The sequence below is a fragment of the Tetrahymena thermophila genome (genome assembly GCF_000189635.1).
Source record: "Tetrahymena thermophila SB210 genomic scaffold scf_8254691, whole genome shotgun sequence".
In the NCBI taxonomy this organism is placed as follows: Eukaryota; Ciliophora; class Oligohymenophorea; order Hymenostomatida; family Tetrahymenidae; genus Tetrahymena; species Tetrahymena thermophila.
This window is the reverse complement of record NW_002476457.1, coordinates 352,024-365,608: the sequence shown is the minus strand read 5'-3', so window position 1 is coordinate 365,608 and position 13,585 is coordinate 352,024. Positions and strand designations below refer to the sequence as shown.

General features: G+C 21.2%; 5 protein-coding genes across 5 annotated transcripts; 2 read left to right on the top strand and 3 right to left on the bottom strand. All coding sequences in view use genetic code 6, as the record gives it.

Moving 5' to 3' along the window:
* Positions 1-504: 504 nt before the first annotated feature.
* On the top strand, positions 505-1,339 carry TTHERM_00322790 (transmembrane protein, putative; the record flags this gene model as incomplete). Its single annotated transcript, XM_001012980.2, has 3 exons — positions 505-704; positions 773-871; positions 931-1,339. 3 exons carry the CDS (start codon positions 505-507, stop codon positions 1,337-1,339), a joined length of 708 nt encoding a protein of 235 aa, XP_001012980.2.
* A 596-nt stretch (positions 1,340-1,935) lies between these two features.
* On the bottom strand, positions 1,936-2,708 carry TTHERM_00322780 (hypothetical protein; the record flags this gene model as incomplete). Its single annotated transcript, XM_001012979.1, has 2 exons — positions 1,936-2,022; positions 2,259-2,708. The coding sequence occupies 2 exons, from the start codon at positions 2,706-2,708 to the stop codon at positions 1,936-1,938; spliced, it is 537 nt and encodes a 178-aa protein (XP_001012979.1).
* A 1,760-nt stretch (positions 2,709-4,468) lies between these two features.
* On the bottom strand, positions 4,469-5,628 carry TTHERM_00322770 (hypothetical protein; the record flags this gene model as incomplete). The annotated part of the gene is made up of 2 exons (XM_001012978.1): positions 4,469-4,494; positions 5,013-5,628. The coding sequence occupies 2 exons, from the start codon at positions 5,626-5,628 to the stop codon at positions 4,469-4,471; spliced, it is 642 nt and encodes a 213-aa protein (XP_001012978.1).
* A 1,379-nt stretch (positions 5,629-7,007) lies between these two features.
* Positions 7,008-9,930, bottom strand: TTHERM_00322760 (katanin p60 ATPase subunit A1; the record flags this gene model as incomplete). The annotated part of the gene is made up of 10 exons (XM_001012977.2): positions 7,008-7,132; positions 7,188-7,278; positions 7,336-7,472; positions 7,532-7,680; positions 7,755-7,861; positions 7,925-8,005; positions 8,391-9,392; positions 9,453-9,570; positions 9,716-9,787; positions 9,875-9,930. 10 exons carry the CDS (start codon positions 9,928-9,930, stop codon positions 7,008-7,010), a joined length of 1,938 nt encoding a protein of 645 aa, XP_001012977.2.
* A 1,474-nt stretch (positions 9,931-11,404) lies between these two features.
* TTHERM_00322750 (hypothetical protein) lies at positions 11,405-13,066 on the top strand (the record flags this gene model as incomplete). Its single annotated transcript, XM_001012976.3, has 1 exon — positions 11,405-13,066. The coding sequence occupies one exon, from the start codon at positions 11,405-11,407 to the stop codon at positions 13,064-13,066; it is 1,662 nt and encodes a 553-aa protein (XP_001012976.2).
* Between the last annotated feature and the right edge of the window lie 519 nt (positions 13,067-13,585).

Sequence of the window (13,585 nt, the reverse complement as noted above, 5' to 3'; positions counted from 1 at the left end):
TTCTTTTATATTTGTTAAAAGAATAATAGGAATCAATTAAAAACTAATTAACTAACTAAGCTATAAATAAGCTCAGATTTCTTAGCATGCTAGCCACTATGTACTTCATCAAATTACTTAACTTATTTACATATGGAAGTCCAGCTAATTGTTAAACCTATAATCCTTAATATAAAGTTAATCCAAGCAATAGTTGAGAATAAATCAACTTTGATAAGATAAAACAAAATAATTATTTAAAAGAAAGAAAGAAAAACTAACATATTAAAGCAAATAAATATATCCTTATTAGAAATTCAATTCATCATTTTTGATTAATTAATCTTAAAATTTTTTAATTTTAAAAAATTGTTATATTAATCTTTATTTGATTGCCTATTATCTTATATTAAACAAACCAAAAAAGAAAGAAGTATTACCTTAGAAAGAAAGAAAGCATAGTTTTAAATATATAAATTATAATTTAGTGTACAAAAGTATAAAAGCAAGATAGTATTTATAGTTATGGGTGCATCTGGTTCTGTAATAAATAAATAATTTATTATTTATCTTAATAAAATTACTTTTAAATATTTTATAATTAGAACTTACCTGCCAATAATTTAGTGGTTTTGTTGCATTTGGAAGACACAAAAAAGATAAAAGCGTTAATTGAACAAAAGACTAAGGAAGAAAACTTTAATATAAATGATCCTATAAACAAGGTTGATGCATTTTATGTCACAACTAGTTTATTAAATATATATTTTTTGTTTTTTTATAAATATTAAAGATGGGAGATACAATATTGCATTATGCAGCTTATAAAAAGAATAAAGACTTAGTAAAGTATCTCTTACTGCAAGGTTCGAGCCCGAATTTAAAAAATACAGTAAAATATAAATAAATGATTATCACATTAAATATTTATTTTATTATCATAAATAAAAGAGAGACTAAACACCTATAGATGTTGCTGGAGATGAAGAAATAAAATCTTTACTTTCATAAAAACACTGATACTTACTATAAATATTATATAAATTCCTATATAAAGAGGCAATTTAATCATTGCTATAAATTTAAGTTATTAATAAAATTATATTCTGTAAAAAATAAAAATTTTTTTAATTATATCCAGTTTCATCATTAAATAATTTATTAATTCAGTTTGAGTAACACAAAAGCAATTAAGGAATTCTAATTTGATAAATTTTAATTTGTAAAATCTTATTGTAGTAGTAGTACTTTTTCATTTATTTTTTTATCCAATGTTAGCTTATTATTAAGCTTTTTTGTGTTATTTTTGATAAGAAGCTTTAGTTTAAATTAACATTTCCTAATAAAATTACATATATGAGTAATTTTGTTTATTAATTTGGACTTTTTATAACTTTAGATAATAAAAATGCTTTTATAAGAATATTTAAATTCAAATATTTTAAAAGTATGAAGATTTTAATTAATTTTATAATAAATAAAATTAATTTTAAAATCCATAGAATAAAATATCAACCAATTTTTCCATTATTTTATATTTTTTTACTAACAAAAATTGGAATTTTATTATGTTAAATTTTGATATCTTATGGGTAGTATAGGTGAGTTGAGCTATAATTCCCCTTCTCTATTATATATTGATAATTCCATTTGTTGATATAAATTTCAATTGAAGAAATACTTCCTATTTAAATAAATGTATCCTCAAATTGGCTATAAAAATAATTTAAATCACTGTTTGGGCATATCCTCATGAGTAAATTTAAGTCTAACTAATTTTCAAATTTGTTAATACTAAATTAATCATATAATTTTGTATCCACATTTACATCATAATTTTCTAAAAATTAAATTTTGAGGTTTGTTTTTACTACTTTAACTTTTTTGTAATGTTTTACAATAATTTTAATTTATTTCAAAAATTACAAACTTATTGAATTAAGGTTTTTATAATTTTCATTCTCCCAATCTCTTTAAAATCTATATTCTGACTATATTGTTATCTAATAGTTAAATTTTGCTTTCAAAGTAAAAAAGCATAGACTATTAAGGAAATCTTCAGAAATTTAAAATATTACAAATACAAGTTTAGGATTTTAAAGAAAATTTAAATTTTCTAATGTGCTTAAAACTTTACTTGCATTCTAATCTTTTAGAGATCTTTCAAAAAATTAATAATAATTAGAAAATGAACAATAAAATACTTTACAAATATCTTGCAGTAGAAATTTTTAATTAGTATTAATGTAGTAATTCTTTTTTAAATATAAATTTAAAACTTAGAGTTTTTCTAGTTTATTAATTGAATCTAACAAGTCAATTTCAAGTTAAGAGTTAATTTCTAAATCAATAAACAGATACATATCTTAAATATTTTTAAATTAACCTAAGCTTTAACAAATATTTATTAATGAAGGAATTTAAATATTCTCTAAACGAAGTTTTAAAAATTGACTGTAAAATCTTTCTTTAATATTGATTTGCAAATCAGTACTCTTTTTACAACTCATCTATGATGGTTGAGTTTTATTTAGTTTATTTAAGATTTTTAAAACAGACTAAACTGTATTATCATCAATAAAATAGTTTTGATTTTCTTCAAGATTTAGGTAGTCACTATTTGAATTTTGATGTTTTTCTTCAGATATTTCTTTTTAATAGCCTATATCTCTTTCGAATTCCTTTAGAGTTTGGCATTCTAATTAATCCTTAACATTTTCTTATTACATTTTTTTTTAGAGTTTAAAAGATACTATTAATTAATTTTTTATTGTAATTAATTTGATTATAAAATAAGATCTATAGATAGATTAATTTAATTTAAATCAAAGATATTTAAAGAATATTTATTACAAAAATAATTATTCAGAAATAAAAACTAACTATACCTAAAAAAAAAAATATTTATAAAAAAATAAAAATCAAATATTTTTTTTTAATTGAATTTCATCTAATTTTTACTTGAAAAATTTTAGTAATTCATTTATACTTTTAAAAGCTATCTAGCTATATTTAAGTAGTTGTTTACCTTTAATAGCTGAATTAAACCACTAAAACAACTATGAGAAATATAATTTTCATAAATAATTCTTACAAATACAAAAATAATATAATCAATTATACAATTCTTTGATGGTATGCATTAATAAATTAATTATTTGATCTTTATACTGTTAATTTCTTTATATATATTCTTTAGTAATTTTAAAAAATTGCTATACTATTTAAATAAATATTAAAATAAGATTTTGATGTCTATAAATATATACTAATAAAAATGAATGAATTTAGATAGGTTTTTAACTATCTCTAGAAACTGCCACCCCATCATTTTAAATTATTAAAGTAAGAATGTGAAATATAGTTTAGTTCCGATAAATAATTCTTATGAATAAAAAAAGAATTTAATTATCTAACTAACTATTTAAACTTTTATTGGTAAACAAACATTTAAAAATTAGCTATTTGATCTTTGTACTTTTAATTTCTTAATATTAATTCTTTCGTAATTTTAAAATATATATTGACTTAAGTTAGTGCTATTTAAATATTAAAATAAGATATGAACGTTTTTATAATATATTTATAAAAAATGTAAAAATTTACTATTAGATAATTCATATTAATTTTCAAATTAAGAGCTTTTAATTTATTTTCAAGCATATCTAAATTATTATAAATTAAAATTATGAAACTATAAAATTCTTTGATTTGCTTGTTTTTAATTTGCTATATTTAAAAAATCTATTGCTTGTAAAGTTACTTTTTATTTCTGTATAATTATTCTTCTATTTTACTGTATAATTAATATTCTTTAAATACACCTAAATCTCTCATTAATCACCCTTATTTTAACCACTCTCAATATGCTAGGTAGAATTGATTTTTGGTATTTGGATATTTATTTTATAGCTTAGATAATTATTGAAATTTTATCTAAGTTACATAATATGTTAATAACATAATAATAGTATTTTATATTTTTTAAGTATGTGTATTACTAGTTATGTGTTAACCTATAAATATATTTCTTTCACAAATTTAAATTAATACTTTTAATAATCTTCATTTATTTTTTATTAGATAAATATTTTCTTAATTAATTTTACTTAAGCACTAAAATAAAACTTTAAAAAAACAAATTTTGTCTTTTAAATTATTAAATATTTTATTTATTTAACATCATAAATAATCTTTTCTTCTTCAATCATGCTTATAGCATATTACAAAATTCAACTAATAAGATCACCAATCATCAAAAGAAATATCAGAATATCTATTATTAATAAAGTTAATTTCTAATAATCTGGGTATTTTTTACAACTATTTTTTTATCTTAATAAATTAATCATATTTAGATTAGCTTTTTTATTCAATTTCAAATTTAATACAAAGAATTCTTTTTAAGTTCAATAAACCTTCAGCAAATTATTTTATTTGTGAATATGTTAATTAACTTTCATAATTTTCGAATTTTATATATAACATTTCAATAGTCTAAATGCTTTTAGCAAACTAAAAGAAATGTAAAAAAGTGTTTTGATAATTCAGTTTGCTTATTTTAATTTCAATTGAAGAAATACTTCCTATTTAAATAAATGTGTCCTCAAATTGGTTATAAAAATAATTTTAACTTGGGCATATTCTCATGAGTAAATTTAAGTCTAACTAATTTTCAAATTTGTTAATCCTAAACTAATCATTTAATTTTGCATCCACATTCATATCATAATTGTTTAAAAATTCAATTTTGAGGTTAGTTTTTACTGCTTTAACTTTTTTGTAATGTTTTACAATAATTGCAATTTATTTCAAAAATTATAAACTTATTGAATTAAGGTTTTTATAATTTTCATTCTACCAATCACCTTAAAATCTATATTCTGACTATATAGTTATTTAATAGTTAAATTTTGCTCTAAAAGTAAAAAAGCATAGACTATTGAGGAAATCTTCAGAAATTTAAAATATTACAAATATAAATTCAGTATTTTTAAGAAAATTTAAATTTTCTAATGTGCTTAAAACTTTACTTGCATTCTAATCTTTTAAAGATCCTTCAAAAAATTAATTGTATGTAGGTCTTAGTGGATAATAAAATTCTTCACAAAAAATTCCTAATAAAGGAATTTCTTAGTCAGTATTAATGCAATAATTCTTTTTTAAATATAAATTTAAAACTTAGAGTTTTTATAGTTTATTAATTGAATCTAATAAGTCAATTTCAAGTTAAGAATTCATATCTAAATTAATAAACAGATACAAATCTTAAATATTTTTAAATTGGCCTAAGCTTTAAGATAGGTTTATTAATGAAGGAATATCAATCTTTTCTAAATGAAGTCTTAATAATTGACTGTAAAATCTTTCTTTAAAATTGATTCGCAAATCAGTACTTTTTTTACAACTCATCTAAGACTGTTAAGTTTAATTTAGTTTATTTAAGATTTTTAAAACAGACTAAACTGTATTATCATCAATAAACTAGTTTTGATTTTCTTCAAGATTTAGGTAGTCACTATCTGAATCTTGGTGTTTTTATTCAAACGTTTCTTTTTAATTACCTACATCTCTTTCGAATTCCTTAAGATTTTGATTTTGGAATTCTAGTAAATCCTTAAAATTTTTGTTTTAATTTTCTTAAAACATTTTTTTAAAGAGTTTATTTATTAAAACTATTAATTAACTTTTTATTGTAATTAATTTATTATAAATAAGATAGATAGATAGATCAATTTAATTTAAATCAAAGATACTTAGCGAATATTAATTAATTACATATTAAATACAAAAATAATTATTCTGAAATAAAAACTACTTATAAAAGAAATATTTATAAAAAAATAGAAATCAATATATTTTTTTAACTGAATTTCGTCTAATTTTTACTTTAAAAATTTTAATAATTCATTTTTACTTTTAAAAGCTATCTAGCTATATTTAAGTAGTTTTTTGGCTTCAGTAGCTGTATTAAACCACTAAAACAACTATGAGAAATATAATTGTCATTAGTAATTCTTACAAATACAAGAATAATATAATCAATTATACAATTTTTTGATGGTATGCATTAACAAATTAATTATTTGATCTTTATACTGTAAATTTCTTTATATATATTCTTTAGTAATTTTAAAAAATTGCTATAATATTTAAATAGATATTAAAATAAGATTTTGATATTTATAAAAATAAACTAATAAAAAATGAATGAATTTAGAAAGGCTTTTAATGTTCTCTTGAAACTTCAATCCCATCATTTTTAATTATTAAAACAAAAATGTAAAATGTAGTTTAGTTCTGATAAATAATTCTTATGAATAAAAAAATAAATTATCTAGCTATTTAAAATTTTATTGGTAAACATTTAAAAATTAGCTATTTGATCTTTGTACTGTTAATTTCTTTATATTAATTCTCTCGTAATTTTAAAATATATATTGGTTTAAGTTAGTGCTATTTAAATATTAAAATAAAATTTGAAGGTTTTTATAATTTTTACATATAGTTATTTAAGTAAAATTATTTAATAATGGTTGAAAACTTTTATATTTCTAAAATTTAGGGTGTATTTTTGAAATTTGCTGTATATTTTTTTTCAAAATATTAATAAAAATAAATTTATAAACATGTGTTAAATATATATTACTATATTTTAGATAAAATAATTAATTAGCAAGAAAGGATATTTAAAATATCCTTTTTATTTGAATTAAATTTTTGTTAAGAAAAACATATAATTAGTAAAACTATAATAAATTAATTTTTGATTAAATATTAAATTCGTATTTATTTGGAGAAAATGTTTCGTTTTAAACTATGGTTTACATTAAGATATTTAAAAATGAATACAGCAAATAAGAAATTTAATAGCAATTATGATTCTGAACATTATTAGAATAAAAAATTAATATAGAGTAAAACTTTATTGAAATCGCTTTTAATTAATTAAGGTTTTTTTTAATTATTTTTATATTTTGAATTAATTTAGTCATATACATACATTTATCTATCTATCTATTTATCTATCAAACAGAACCAAATTCTGCCATCCATTTTTCAAAATTTTCTAGATCATCGTTGCTTACTGATTTATTTACATTTCTTAAAGCTTCTTCGAAATCTTTTTATGTTAACGGTATGTCACTTTCCTCTTTATTTAAAAAAAATTTCAATATTAATGTAGTTTTTAAATATAAAAATCTTACAGGCAAGATTTTCTATGTTTTCAATATTTTTAAAACCACCTTCTTTCATTAATTTTCTTCTCATAGGCATAAAAGCTGCTTCTCTGCAAAGCTATTTTAATCATAAGAAATTGTGCTAAATTTAGAATAAAAATGAAAAATAAATTACACTTGCTATATCAGCACCTGAATAACCATCAGTTTTACCAACTAATTCAACCCAGTCTATGTCATCCGAGCATTTAATACCTCTCATATTCAACTCAAATAATTGCTTTCTGCCTTCAGTGGAAGGTAAAGGAATTACTATTTATAGATTAAAAAATATATTACTATTTTTATTTACACTTTTTTATTCGAATTACAAATTCTTTTTTCGAGTCTTCTTCTTAAAGCTTCATCTAAATCCCAAGGTCTATTAGTGGCTGCCAAGACCATAACTTATTTTCTATCTTTTTCATCTGTTGAAGAGCTGCTTACACCATCAATTTAAATGAGCATTTCAGCTTTCATTCTTAATTTTAGATATAATTATTATCATAGTTGTTTGTTTAAGAAATATAGATTAGTTTAAATTTAAATTTTTACTTTCTATTTGCTTCGCACTCTCCATCTACTCTTTTAGAACCAATAGCATCTATCTCATCGAAAAATATAGTACTAGGTGCATAGTACCTTGCCATCTCGAAAAGAATCTAATTAAATAATGAATTAATAAATTAATCCTATTTATTAAAGTTTGTTATAGAGAAATTTACTCTGACTAGTTTCTCTGAATCACCTCTCCACTTTGAAGCCAAACTACTGGCAGAAACATTAAAGAATGTGGTTTTACCAGTCTTTTTTTAAATGAAAAAAAATAATTTTGAAATTAAAATTTGTAAAAACAAAAATATTTTTTTTTTAGTTCAAAAAATATTTTCAAAAGTAAAATAAAAGAAAATTTCTAAAATAAATTTAGTAAATTTATTTTTAGATAATGAACGAGCCAAGAATCAAAATTAATAAAATTCTAGAGCGAGCTTGTTTAAAGACAAATTAAAAATAAAAGTTCTATTTTTTTATTCCAGAAACTTAATTTAAAAATTAGGCATTTTATTTATATTTAAAGTAAATTTATACTTTTATATTAAAATGATTCTTTCTTTCTTATGTAAAATTTATGTTTTTTCTTTGAGATTTATTTTTAAAAAATATTTTTATATAATTTTTAAAAAAACTTACTGTTGCTACAGCTTTTGCTAACATGGTTTTACCAGTACCAGGAGGACCAAACATAAGAACTCCTTTAAGAGGTCTACGAATACCTCTAAAATATTAAGGGATCAGAATAGGAAGCAAAACAGCCTCTTAAAGCATATCTTTAGCTTTATCAAGCTCTGCGATTTAGTCAAAGCTGATATTAGGATTTTAATCTACTACATCTCTTTCAAGCATTGCTATCAAATCGGAATCAGGACCTTATCCGTTTGGATAACAAAAATTTAAGAAGCTTTATTTTTTCTCTCCTTCATCACCTTTTTTCTTTGCTTGAGGAGTCTAAGCATTTCTTTACCATGGTTTATTGTAATCTCTTTTAGCCTTTTCTTTATCATCTTTTTTAGCATTATTGTTATTATTATTATCATTTTGCTTTTACTGAAGTTCTTTTAAATTGTAAATAGGGGTTTTATTCTTCTAAGGGGCTTTATTGGCTTTGTTGACTTTAGGAGGAGGAGCTGGCCAAACGTCAGGATCTTAATTACCTTAATCATTATTGGCAGGGTTTCTATTTTATCTTTAATTGTATTCAATATTAGGGCTATTAAAATTTTATGAGGGATTATCCTAAAAGTCATTATATCCATAGTTGCTAGGGTTATTACTTTGATAATTGTTTTAACCATAATTTCCTTACATTCCAGGTCCACCTTATCTATTCATATTGTATTGATGAGGTGCTTAAAAGTTATTGTAGTTTTAGTTATTGTGCATATTTTGATCAGGTAAATTGTTTTAGTATTGTTAATTGTGTAAGAAATTCTTATCTTGCTATCTAAAAGGATTATTATTATTATTATTATTATTATTGTTATTATTGTTATTGTTCATTTTGTTATCTTCGAAGTGAGAAAAAGGTTTAATACCAAAAGGATATTTTTTATCATGATCGAGTTAATTTTATTATTATCCTTATTAACCATTCTAATTATTAGCTTATTTGTTTGCTCCATTAGGTGGTTGAGGCTTTATAAATTAATTCAAAAAAATGATTCTATTAATGCTCATAAATTGAATAAAGCTTACTTTAAATCCGTGGTTAACTGCTTGCAATTAAGAGATTATATCGAATTCTGCTTATAAGTCTAGCACAAATTTTTCCCATACCTACTAAGCATATTATTCTACAGCCTTTACCTTGAACCTTTATTTAAAAAAACAAAAATATATATTGTTTATCGCAAATCAATTATTCTGGATAAAATGATATATTTTTTAACCAAACAAGTCTTAATTTTCATAAGAAAGTTTTGTAATATTAAATTTCAATATTGAAGCAATCTATTTACATGCCAGCAACTTCTAAGCCCTTTTTAAAAGTGTTAATTGCTTCAGAATACTTGCCGAAATATGCGCTTTCTCTAATAATTAATAATAGAATTAGTTAATATGCTGATGGGTATTCTACATATAATAATTTTATTCAAATGATTAAAAAACAAATTTACCTCGCTAAACTGATGTAATTTTTAAGATCTTCTAATTGTTTATCTGAATTTGACATTTCTTTTTTTCTGTTTTAATCGTTAAATTGATTTTAAATGAAAGTGAGTGTGTTTGAGTGATGTTTTCTTAATCAATATCTGTTGATTGGTAGTGAAATTTGGGTTAAAATCAAATTTTTTTCAAAAATTTATCATTCAATTTGCAAAAAAAAAGAAATGTTTAGTAAGGGCAATTATTTTTAAAATAACTTTATGAATTTTATAAAATTTTACTATTTCATTTTTTCTATGTAATGCATTTTTATCAGAATCATGAAAAAAATGTATAAATAAAGAATAAATAAGAAAAGAAAGAACTTTCAATCGCTTAATTCAATAAGTATTTCAGAAAAAAAGCTAATTTTAAGTCACAATAAGAATATTTTTTGTCTGTTTTGAGTTCATGACATGTTTGAATTTTCTATCAGACCAAAAATTATTTTTCATACATAAAAAATATTTTAAACTTTGATTCTTCCATATTTTTTAATAATAAAAATGGATATTTGTAATCACATAATATTTTAATAGTAAAGTAAACAAAGATTCCCCACCTATTTAAATACCTACTAACAGACCTGCTCAAAATACATAGATTTGATTAAAAAAAAGTAATCTATTTGAACAATTATATATTTATAATGTAAAAAAGACTTAATTAAAGGTGGACTCAAAAAATATTCTAAATTAATTTAGTTCTTAGCTAAAGATGATATCTATCTATCTATTTATCTTTTTAGTATTTATTGTGAATCTGAAAAAAATATATAATCTAAAATGATAGTAATCTATCTGAAAATAAAGTAATGCAGGATTGGATTGGAGAATTATTTCACTAATTTAAATTAAATTAGTCTTACATTAATTACAATAATTTGAGAAAGTTGCTTTAACTGACTTAATCTTATCATAGTTTAATTAATTAAATATAATAATGTATTTTTTATTTAGATGTGTAAATATTTCTTCGAATCTAAATTGTGGTCTTTTAAGTACTACTTACAACCTAAAAGGTAAATAAATTCTAAACAATAATGTTATATTTCTAAAATTTTTATTGATCATTTAATTACTGAATTGGATAATATAATAGGCATTTTTTATGGAGATTGATTTTTTGAATTTAAAAATTAAACTTAAATAAGATTATATCGGATTGAAATTAAACAAAATAAAATAATAATTAGATAGAACTTTAGTAAAGCTATTAAGTTTCGAAGACAAATTTGTAATATTTATTTATTTATTTAGTTGCATGAAAACTATTTAAGGAGTGGGATGTAAATTGCCTAATACAATCAAAAACTTTTTAATTAAACAGGATTTTAGGGTTATTAATCTAAGTATCAATCTGTTTATCTATTTATAAATCAATAAATAAATGATTTAATCTATCTAATTAATTATCTATTTATCTGTATTTGATTAGACTAGAAATCGACTATTTATTTTTAGCATAGCAACTATTTATTAACTAACAAAATTTAAATTAGAATGTATTAAAATCAAACTGAATTTCATATAAATAATAAATAAATAATAAGCAAATAAAATAAAGAAATAAATAATAAAACAAACAAAAGAAATAAACCCCTGCTGAAAAATTAGCTACTCCTACTTAACATGAGCTATAATAGGTAATCAAATCAATATATGAACAGTAATTATGAACCAAAAGACAATTACTTTGATGGTTTAATCCCGACCTAAGAACAACCTTCTCCTAAAAATGATTATGAGGACGGCAATAATAACTTCAACTATGAACATGCTTAAAATGCATCAACATTACTAGATTATTTTAGCTAAGATCCTTAACATGAATAATACGGAGAACCTTTCTATTCATAAAATCAGAATGAAATTAATGTATTACCTAATTAAACTAATAATCTAAATCTTTATACAAATATTTCGGAATAATAAGGTGATAATATTTCTTAACAAAATTAATATCCTTCAATAGGTGAGACATAAGAATTTAATTGTGAGGATTATCATAATAATTAATATTCTAATCATGAGTTGTATTAATAACCAATTGATAATTAATAATAATAATAATTAGATAATTAATTTTAACAATCGTTTGAAGATTCTGGAGACAACTTGTAATAATAAGATAACTAATCGATGTTTTTTAATATTTAAATTTAACAACCCATAATCGTTTTAAATACTCAAAACTAAACCTACTAACCCAACTTACCTTTTCAATCATACCATAATTTAAATTTGTTTGATATCTAGACTTCTTATCCATAATAAAATATATTCCAATAAACATATCAACAACCATCTTTAATTTAGAATTACTAACCACAGCCAATTTTAACTTAACTTATTTAACAATTTGATTTCAATGCTAATAATGACTCATACCATTAATATCTTTCTACCAATATGGAAACCGCTAATCATGAGTAGTAGCAGTAGGTGTCATACAATAAAACCAAAAATATTGAGCGCAAATAAGATTTCTCATAATACGAAGCTTAACCAAATAAAAAATTCAAAGTCGAAGAATAATTAGAATAAGATATACAAATTGCTAATCAATCTAATCAAACTCTCTAAATAATTAGAGGAGAAAAACCTATAAAATATTTATTAGACGGTTCCCAATTCAATTTGAAGAACTTTTACAAAAATATAATGAAGAAAATATCTTAATACTTAGTTAGTATATATTAAGCAAAAGGCTAAAAAAAAATAGTTGAATTCATAAAAAATGTATTCCCTTAAAATAAGTGCAACAACAAACACTTTCTGTTGCTATTTAACCACTTATAGTAAAATAATGATCCCTCAACAAGTATAGTAAATAAAATCGAATCAGAATATGAATTTAGCTAAGAAGATTAAGATATGCTTGAGCAAGTAAGAGAGGAGGCACAAAAGCTATTTAGCAACAAATTCTACTACTTAACGCGTATTCACAAGGCACACAAAGCCTCAAAGAACATCGAACAATTCTACTATGGCGCAGTTTTCTACGCTGAAAGAGCAACACAACAATAATTTTCTTCTCAGTATATTCCTTTCAAAGAAGAATAAACTATATTCAGAGATGTGTAATCTGATCTATCTGCGAAGCTATATAAATCTTACGAAAACCAAAATAAAACTAAAAACACAAAAAATAATTAAATTTGATTGAGTTTCCCTCATCTCATTCAAACATTCAATTAGCTAATTAATGAATTAATCATTCACTCATTCTGTCATATATATAAATTTCTTCTTTCCCACTACTTATTTATTTATTTTAATCTTTCTCAATATATATATAGGTGTTACTTAATTTTATAAATATTTATTTTTATATTTCACTATTTTCCATTTATACAATTATTAATTCCCTCTCTCTCTCACTCACTCATTTTCACACTCTTTCTCATTTTCTAAACAAAAACTCCTTAAATTTTCCAATTTTCACAAATTATAATTGCTAATTTATAATTGTATTTTTCATTTTGATTTTTATTTGCTTTAATTTGATTCTGTTCAATCAATAAAATATACTCCTTCCCATCTTTCCATTAATTAATTATTTTTTTTATTTGTTTACAATCTTAGTTGCCAAATAAATATTTAAATTTTGTCTTTTATTTTCTTTTTAGCACTTTTCTTTATTTCATTCATTCATTTGCTTACAATTATAATAAAAAATAA